Raw genomic sequence first — 10741 nt, forward strand, 5'->3', positions numbered from 1 at the left:
ATTCCTAAGAATTGTTGTCTGTTTCGCTTAGATAATTAAACGTGGTAGCTAGATGCTTTTACGCTCGATTTTTTTTAACTTCCGTTTCATATAGTAATGTTCGTCAGACTTGTCAATATAAAAGATTTTGTCTTTTTTGTATCAGGTCAATTGTAAATATGTCATTTTTATTTCTTTAATATAAAACTGATATGACTATTATTCAAGGTCATTGGCTTTTGATATTGCAATTATATTTGTAAGATAATTAGAACATTGTTAATTAGTGACTTTTACGTTGGATTTTTGTAACTTCGCTTTATTTATTTGTTTCGTCAAACTTGTCTATATCTGTCACATGCCTCAAGGTCATTAGAATTTGATATTGTAATTGGGCCATGCACGTGTCAGTTAGTTTTTATAGAATGAAACGTGTCCTGATGTTTTACGTTCTAATACCAGATTTTTCATCATGAAACATGTTAAAATATTTTTTTAAATGCATATAATAAACCCATCATATATACCAGGATTGACCTTTTTTATTTGCACCAGACGCGCATTTCGTCTACAAAAGAATCATCAGTGACGCTCAAGTCACAAAAGATAACACAAAGCAAAAAAAAAGTACAAGGTTGAAGAGCAATGAGGACGAAACATTTATAACAGATTTGCCAAATACAGCTAAGGCAATGTAAACCCGACGTAAAAAAGCCTTAGTTGTATTTCAAAAATTCAAATTTTCGTAAACAGATTTTTTTAATTATGACTATATGAATGATAATTCATATCAACACACAAGTACTGACTACTGGGCTGGTGAAACAAGTTTAAGCAGTCTTAAAATCCTTGCTGTGTTTTAACTGTATCGTACTTTTAAGTAATATGGGGTTTATGTGGATGATAAGTTAATGAAAGGGTGTAAGTGATTTGCCTTGTGTTTCCTCATAATATAAACCTGTATTAAATGGGATGTTTATCCAAAAATATTTCCAATAAAATCCTCAAATTTGCCAATTTTTACAAATTCTAAACTGAAAATTACGAACAATGACCGCACGTTGAATGGAAAATACACGGAATGATGAGCGCATGCACGTCGAAAGCACGATAAATAAATAGAACACACACGCATAACGAACGAGCAATGAAGATTGCACGAAAAATAGGTCAGTTTGAATTTGAAAAAAATCTTCTCTTGTAGAAGTAAATCTTCGACCGATTACAAATCATGGTCGTGAATATTCATATGATCTGGAGTGATGATTCTATCAAAGGCAGACACCGTTTTATCAGTTCAATTTGGAACGTAAGATGTATTGACGTACTATGTGAATCTTAACAAAATTAAAAACTGGTCACACATTGTAACTTGTTTTAAATGCACTCATTATGATAATTAAATTTTGATTATTCATTTTGTGTTTTGCAGGGAATTCATACAAAGCTGTAAAAGTACAAAGAAGATATATATGTTCATTTCCTCGCTCAACGGCTGAAACTTGGAGAAAAACATAAAGGAAGATATATGTTTCACTATTCGTTTACAGTTCAAATTAATAATTATATGCATTGAGAAAATCCCAAACATATTTTGTAACTCTAAGAATCATTTATATACATAATATATGTATTGACTATTTGATATTTGTGTAGGATGTTATAAGTGCATGATATATGTACAAGGAAATGAAATTCCAGTTCAGTTGCACTCATTAGAAAAATAACCAGCAAATTCCATAACGATAACTTATTACAACAACTGTTTATAATTAAACGCATCGTAAATCATGATATATATAACAAAAGATTTGTTTTAAGTTTAAAGACGCCGATGATATCATAATGAGAATGAACAGAAAAGCAACCGAAACGCTAGAAATATTTTTTTGGTTTTATGGTTGTAACATAAAAATGAAATGATAAGAATTTAATGCCTCTTTTAAAGTTTTATAGAGTTGTAAAAACGTTGATCGAGTGCACCTTTTAGAACAAATTAATGACGTAAACAATGTGCTGAAGTTAAAGCTTTTATATCCAAATAAAATTATAAAAATAAGCAATTGTAAGATACTTATGAAGATATACATTGTACAACGATCCTGGATTTTTTCGAGTGATTTCTGAAAGTTTGTCAAAATACTCATCTTAATCTGTATTCTTTTAGTTGTACCAAAATTAAAACATCAGATCACTTACCTCTTAATATTTTGTGTTGATGTATGGAATCATAAGCATCGCACTCATGCTGATAAGCAACAACTGCAGAATCAACTGGAATCAACATAAAGTATGTAGTAGCCAGAACTTTTTTTTTTTTTTTGAAACGTCATATGTCACTATGTGTTATGACAATACAATGAATATTTGGAATAAAAGGCTCTGTTTAATAAATAAGTTAACCTGTTTATATACTATTTGCAAGGTTCGTGCTTTAACTGCTTCTTATTCACATTCTTCCCTTGTATCAATGGGTTTACCACCGTGATTTTGAAATACTAATATGTTTTTTTAAGGCCATTCATACATACAGATAAATGAAAAACAAAAAGCAAGAACAAACTGGTACTATAAGATATCGGTAAAACACTGATTGTTTAGTTTTACTCTATTGGTTTTTTTTTAATAAATATAGGTTCATTGTAGAATCCGGATTTGTTTTTGCATTACAAATTTTTAAAGCTTTCAATTCGAATCATACATGTATTTGAAAATACACCATAATATATAAAGATGTTTAATGCTAAGTTTATATTAGGAGGAACTTTTATGACCCCTTTCGGTTGGACCTTGAAAATCACTATGTATCTGCTTGTCTTGTGTAAGTCGAACTTTAAGTTCCGGACCTGCCAGAAGAAGACTTATCCGGTACAAAATGCTTTAAAGGCAGCACGTTTGTTTTATACACGTATGCATATTTCACTTTAATTTTCTTTACCAGAACGTAGAGCAAGCATGTATTGTAAATGAAGTACAAACAACTAACTTACTGAATAAACAAACATTTTAATAAATAATGTAGAAAAGCTGGTGAACTTTATACTTGCTAGTTGTGGAACAAAATGTTCAAACAACATGGATGGGACGTTATCCGAATGACGGTAATTATCCTGACTTTGAACAAGCAATACAACACCTCCAACATTTATGAGCAGCATTTAAGTATCATGTAAGAGGTTATCATGGGTAGTGACTGAATTTGTATTGTGAAATTGGTCCGGTTATATATGTACTTATCCTGCGCCGCCAAAACGAAACATGTCTATCACTCTTTAAAATCTGAAAGCATCTTTAAATAAATCTATTTCACTGCATTTCGATTATATCTCAAAAATATTGTTTAAGTAAAAATAGAGGCTCCGTGTTGAAGAACCGTACTTTGACCTACAATGGTTAACTTTTATAAATTGTCAATTGGATGGAGAGTTGTCTCATTTGCACTCATACATTTGTTTTGTACCACATCTTCTTATGTCTATATCCTGCTGTTTTTTCTCAGTGGTTTATAGAATCTCCTAATTGAAATGGTCCCATTTATGTTCTTATATCCATCATGACCAAATAAGGTCATGTTCATTTGGACATGCTTCGCTACTTTGCGTGACATCACCAGAATCAAAGAAGATTGAACACTTGAAATTGTCAGATAATTTTACATATTATTATTTTTATTTATGATACACAAAAGGAAGTAATAAGGAAATATCGGTTTTAGACATGTGTCGTTCAATTTCCTTTTCAGAAATAAATACAAACAATTTGTGCATTCTCCAAATTAATATTCAGTCGACGGAAGTTAAGATCCTCTTTATCATTAATTCTCGTCCGTATGTTGACAGATCTTGCTATAAACATTTGTTGTTTTAATTGTTATTATACCAATATTTAGACATATTTGGCATAATTATTTCCCTAATTTTATTACAATTTTATATCTCCCAATCTCGACCAGTAGGTCAACCCTCTATTATTAGCATCCTATAAGTACAATCGATGGCGTGGATGTGTGCCCTTCCTATCATTTCTGTTTTTGTTTTTTTTAGCACATTTTCTATAATTTTTTATAAGTGATTAGCCCATAATTTCATATTCTCTAGTCTGCAGTCTGTTTGGTCCATTTTTCTGAATTATTTAGTTATTTCGCCATTTATTTAGCAGTTTGTGTTCATTATTTTGTATAGTGTAAACGCCATCCAGAATCTCAATAATGTCATGATACAGTTTCGGACAAGTACTGCGTGAAATGAATGATTCATTCTCATTGGACATGACGTATTTCATTCAAGTTGGAAGAAAAATCTGCACTACTGTAACAGTTTTCTATACTACAAACTTTACTAAATCTTGTTATTGGTATATTGACATCATTCGTAAATACAAATCATTGCGCAGACATCGTATACGGTTAGGTAATTCACATTCCATCTTTTACGGTGAAATTCTATATTAAACCAACAAAAATTTCATTATTCACCTAAAAAAGCTAACTTAACTTCTTAAAGAGACTCATTCAGAAGAGATATAGGTACAATACTGTTGTGAAGTCATAAATGATGCCATTTATTGATTCACTCTTAAAGATTTTGCATGTCAATACACGCATGTATTCTAAAACCAGTTGTTGCCATGATACGGGTTATCGTCAACTGCGAGTAGACCTTTGTTAATTAATGTTGATCATTGTTATTTTACCTGTTCTGACATTGGACTCAAACTTTTTAAAACTAAGTTTTCTACGTATTGATGTGTGTTACTTTATTCCACATTGGATACAGACAGGGAGCAGGATTAAGATATCTTAAAACATATTTCACCCGACTGAATTGATAAAAAGTAAGATTACAAAAATACTGAACTCCGATGAAAATTCGAAACGGAAAGTCCCTAATCAAATGGCAAAATCAAGGGATAAAACACATCAAACGAATGGACAACAACTGTCATATTCCTGACTTAGTACAGGCATTTTCAAATGTAGAAAATGGTGGATTGAACCTGATTTTTATAGCGCTAAACATCTCATGTCTGTCCCAAGTCAGAAATCTCTAGCCTTTGTTGATCTTGTGTGTCTTTTCCTTTAGTTCGTTTGTAAGTTTTGGACTTTTGTGTTTAGCCAATTGCACTACACTGGTATACATTGTGGTTGAGGGATTAGCTGAAGTCCGAAACTGCTTGATGATTTTCTCGAAGTCTTCGTGGTAGGAATGTGCTGTTGTCGCGGCTCTTTTGTCGAGTTGTTGTCGCTTTGACTTATTCATCGTTCTCAATCACATATAAAGACAGAGATTGAAAAGAGAATACTACATAACTATTTAGTACATTTTTGAACAAATCAAGACAGATAAATCAACAGTTCGCCCTTCAATAACACATGTAACAGGTTCAATTTGCTACTTCTTACTAACGTTCTTCGTGAAAATATGTTAAAGCAAATAATGAATTTCTATAAATAAAGGGAACTATAGTATATCGGTGTTCAAAAGTCATAAATCGATTTGGAGAAAATAAGTCCGGGTAAAAAACCAAAACCAAGGGAAACATATCAACTATAAGAAGAAAATAAAGGATTAATAGGAACACCGAAGTGCAACAAAAAACAAACGCCATCACACATGGAAACGAACTGTTTGCCAACAACTAATACAATAACCTTTTCCGTGCCGAACAAACATTGTTACCATTGGAAATCACTTTCTGTAATATTTTCAAAAACTTAAGCTTTTACCAGTATTATAAAAAGATAACTTCTATTCCACTATACCATTGACTGTATGTATAGGAATAAAAAGAAAATTGTGTATATTATGCATGAAAATTGCCATTGCATTTTCTTAAGATAACAAAAAAAAACATAGTTATAGGTCTGATTGAATATATTCATGATATCTATTTCATGGAACCATGTTTGTATAATTTACTGTAATGAGAACAATTTTTAAAGACGAACATTGATCGGGTAGAAAAAAAACCTAATATTAGAAATAAATATTCGATGTTAATAAAAACACGCATCTCTTTCAACTAAACCAATTAATAGGTCATACTTTTAATTTCTATAAGGATTTAACATCACTAAGAACAGCAATAACTGGCTGTATGGTTTTCAAAAAGGTAGTTTGTATTTGCGTATATTATAATTTGCTTTTGCTAAAATTAACAGGAAAGCGTCTAGTATTGATTTTTAAACATCAACATTACGTTGAACACATGCATTTTGTTCAAAATTATATGTTTGTGCAATGCTCTTTTTTCTCTCGTAATCAAACGCATTATCTTCAAAATATCAAATATACAGTCAAAATTCCAAGATTTTAAAAACCTTTTTCAATATTACTTCTTAGTTATATCTGTTTTGTCTGTGCCTCTTTTACGCATACGTAGTTAATAGCATTAACTTTATGATTGCACAATAATCATATCTCAACTTACTAGACTCAGTTTACAATCATATTTTAGGTATGAGATTCGGTTTTTTGAAGATGATTAACTTAGTAATTAGTATCCATTAATTTCATCAATGACTTATAATGGACATGTATTATTACTGCATGTTTATCACTGTCAACATTTGGACTAGCTTGTCAATGGTCTTCGATGAATCATGCAATTAAAAGGTTATTGGAAATGCCAAACGTGTACTTTTATGAAAGTCGGTTGTCTGAAAGTCACCTTATTAATAAAGAAATAAATGGTCCATTGTGTACAGAATAGATTTATGCCAGTAAGAACGCTCTTTCAGCTTGACAAATGGTCTTACGAGTAACTATCCAAGGTTATAGGAAAATGCCTCATATACTATTTATTTATATTAACCGATTAGATCCTCCAAATGAAAGAAACATCGTTCAAACCTGACCCCTTATTTCGAGTTTATTTACGATAGAAATTACGTAAGCGTATATCCGGTGTTTTAAGAGGAATAGGAATGCAGCAGTAGTTTAGTGATATTCCAAACTCTATCAGGACCATACAACGTGAAGATAAAACAAAAAGGCTATCATAGTAAGAATTAAAATAACTAAAACATCCTAATTTTTTAGACATTGCGTTCACTATCATTATATATTTGATACGAGGCTGCCATCTACAAGAAACTTTTTGAAACATGAGTTCTTTGTAGTTAATTTGAAATGATTTTTTATTGACCTCAAAACTATGTTGATTGTCAAGGGAAACAAGAACATATGCCGTTTGTCGAAGCCAAACAAAACATCTTAAGACTAGTCTAGTAAATACATGTACAAAGTATTTTTTATTCTTTGCGTGGGATCTGTTCATTGCAATGAAATTTACGTGTAAAATTATGACTAGATAATGAATTGGTGCATATAGATATATTTAACACGTTTTTAGATTATATTCTGCAATATAAAATTTCAACGACAATATGATATTCGGAGATGTTGAAGGAGGATTCCTGAATTGAAATACTTTTCGTCTGTTCCTACATGTATATACAAATAAGAAGAATCGGTACGATTGCACACAATTCTTCCTAGCATTTTATGTGGCAAAACATTCCTTTCCATCATGTCTAGTTCAAAGTTATTTCTTTTCATTGTAAACCTCTTAAAGTTATTTATTTTCAGCTAGTTCCATCTTCTCAAAAATATTTATTTTAAAGACATTCCAAGGATTCAATTAATTAACTGTCTTCAATTTTGTTCCTTTTTCAAAATTATATTAAAGTATCGTAGAACAGTGTATGGGTTTCTCCTTGGTTATGCTCACAGTACCCTAGACTAATATGCCAACTATGGTGTATATATAGACTTAACCTATTCATTAGTTTGGTGATGCATTTCCCCACCTGTGTAATCTAGGGTTGAAATAATACTTTATGGTAGTATGAGATATAAAGGTTTTTGGCCATTAAACAGCAACTGGACTTCGAAAAGCCTCCAACTGTCTTCTAGCAAGACGATTATATACATGTCGTCTCGTGTTTGTTACAGTTGCAAAAAGTGTTAATATTTAAATCAATGTACAATTCATTAATACTCTTTATTCAATATTTCAAAGACAATTTATTAAACATTAAAGGAAAACATGATCTTCTGCAATACCAAAGCAAATTATACAGAAATATATCATATTGTAGTATTGCGTCACACAAGAAATAAGCGAAATATTAATTTTTTTTAAAGAAATGAGACGTTTTGCAGAACAACGGTATAATAAAACCGTTATCAGCCAAGAACATGGATTTATAAAAAACTTTTGTTCCGGAATGGTCTATCGCGCTTGGTAAAATGTAATCTAAAGCAGTCTAATTTGCGCTCGTAACATAGAATCATTGTTGCATATCTCGTTTGAAAAAAGGAATTAAATGTGCTACGGATAATTTGCGAATCTAACAATATTGGCCTAAATTTCGGAGGGATTATATGTAATATGTGGTGATTTCCCTATATAACCTTAGGTTATTGGATAGAGAATGTTATATATATATTTAGACATATAGAGGAGACTGCGTTATAAGTATTTATAAACCGTAACGACTGAAAAGTAACATAGCTAATATGCAAGGCATTCAATCTTCATGCCACCATTAATCATGTTCTGTGTCACGATCCTTGGATAAACAGAGGAGAGGAGAGATCACTCGACTTACAACATATATATTTGTATATGATAGCCTATAGAAAGCCATGTTGTTAATGTCGCTTTAACAGTATAGGCGCGATTATCTTAATAAATATCAAAGGTACCAGGATTATAATTTAATAAGCCAGACGCGCGTTTCGTCTACATAAGACTCATCAGTGACGCTCAGATCAAAACAGTTAAAAAGTCAAACAAGTACAAAGTTGAAGAGCATTGAGGACCGAAAAGTCCAAAAGGTTGTGACAAATACGGCTAGGGTAATCTACTTCTGGGATAAGAAACTCTTTAGTTTTTCCAAAAATTAAAAGTTTTGTAAACAGGAAATTTATTAAAAATGATATTCTTGTAAACACCGAAGAACAAACGTTTTATATCCAACTTAGACAATAATGTTTTAAAAAAATAGTGGTTTTGACAAACCTGTGTTTGCAGTGATTTCTCAAATTTGAACGAAGAAATATTACTTGTAAAACAATTAAGATCATATATACAAACATCGTATACATGTTTGTTTTGAAGAAGTATCATTTCGATGCAGAAATCCTGCAAAAATACATTTGACCTACTTCGGATAGAAATCGACCTTATACAAATATAATAACATCCTTGCACAAATCTACATGAATCTTTACAGTTATACGAAATCCGCAAACAGACCAAACTTAATCTTTTATTTCATATTTGATTGTTCAAAAATCAATCTAAGTATTTGTACGTGCCAACGCATAAGTTTATTTCAATTAATACTAACATATTATGATAGGGGGCGGTATTCGCCTCACAGTATTTTCAATTGTTATGACACAAATAAATCTGCATGCACTTTAATCATGTCAAAATATTACCAATAAAAACAACAAACAAATAAACATTCCATTAAAGAATGAATCATATGGCAATTTATTTATGCTCCAAGACAAATTAAACAACCTATACTTTAAATTATGATTTAATAAATAGTTACACCCTTCTGTTTTTATCTCATCTATGCACTTTCCTCCAGAAAAGTTAATTAAATACATGTTAATCAATCCGTATGTTTAACATAACGATAAATGAATCAGAAGAGAAAAAAAAACTAGTGTTCAACTACAAAGCAGTATTTTTACTAAATTCATGTCTTTGGTGTTTAAAAAAAATTAATTTAATTGTATATGGCATTTCCTAACATACATACCGAATGTGTTTATCTCACTTTCTGTAGATATGCTAACACTCATTGTATTTTCCTTATCCCATGTTTACTTTTCTGACCGGAACATTAGATAAAATTGAGAATGGAAATAGGGAATGTGCCAAAGAGACAACAACCCGACCATAGAGCAGACAACAAATTCTCGTTTCCGGAGGTGTCCTTCAGCTGGCCCCTAACAAATATATACTGGTTCAGTGATAATGAACACCATACTAAACTCCAAATTGTACACAAGAAACTAAAAGTTAAAATAATACAAGACTAACAAAGGCCAGAGGCTCCTGACTTGGGACAGGCGCAAAAATGCGGCGGGTTAAACATGTTTGTAAGATCTCCCCCCTCCCCCCATACCTCTAGCTAATGCAGAAAAGTAAACGCATAACAATACGCACATTAAAATTCAGTTCAGGAGAAGTCCGAGCCTGATGTCAGAAGATGTAACCAAAGAAAATAAACAAAATGACAATAATAAACAAATAACATCAGACTACTAGCAGTTAACTGACATGCCAGCTCAGGACTTCAATTAAACTGATTAAAAAGTATGTCTTCATCACCGTGCGGGGTTTAGTATCATACCATCATAACATATATGAGAAGAACATAACCCGTGTATATATGTTTATCAGTAAACCAACATATTAAGAAACTAAAAAAGGTTATACTTTTCTAAGGTGACCAACAAAGGCATTACAAATAGAAACAAACAGGGAAAACATGAAATTATCAGAAATTTGATAACGACGAAAAAGATTCAAAATAAAATTCAATTAATTCTAATAAAGGTAAACAATTAACTTTTAAATCTGACAAAAATGACCTGCCTTACTTGTTTTAAACTATAACTTATCACTACATGAAGATTTACCAAAAACCTTGAAGATTGTTTAACAGCATCAAACAAGTTAAAGGAGCCTCGATTGTAGTTATAGTTGCTAAAACATCAGTGTTACGTCCGCA

At 31.3% G+C, this 10741-nt stretch overlaps 1 protein-coding gene across 3 annotated transcripts in view; it reads left to right on the forward strand.

Annotated features, from left to right (window-relative positions):
• The window catches only part of LOC139481812 (uncharacterized), a 61119-nt gene extending 59297 nt beyond the window's left edge, over positions 1 to 1822 (forward strand). For all 3 annotated transcript variants that reach the window (XM_071265318.1, XM_071265317.1, XM_071265319.1), the window contains exon 9: positions 1412 to 1822. In XM_071265318.1, coding sequence (XP_071121419.1) covers positions 1412 to 1432 — 21 coding nt within the window. In that variant the 3' untranslated portion in view covers positions 1433 to 1822. The remainder of the gene's footprint in view (positions 1 to 1411) is intronic.
• Positions 1823 to 10741: the final 8919 nt, after the last annotated feature.

Source organism: Mytilus edulis, chromosome 7, assembly GCF_963676685.1.
Source record: "Mytilus edulis chromosome 7, xbMytEdul2.2, whole genome shotgun sequence".
NCBI lineage: Eukaryota > Metazoa > Mollusca > Bivalvia > Mytilida > Mytilidae > Mytilus > Mytilus edulis.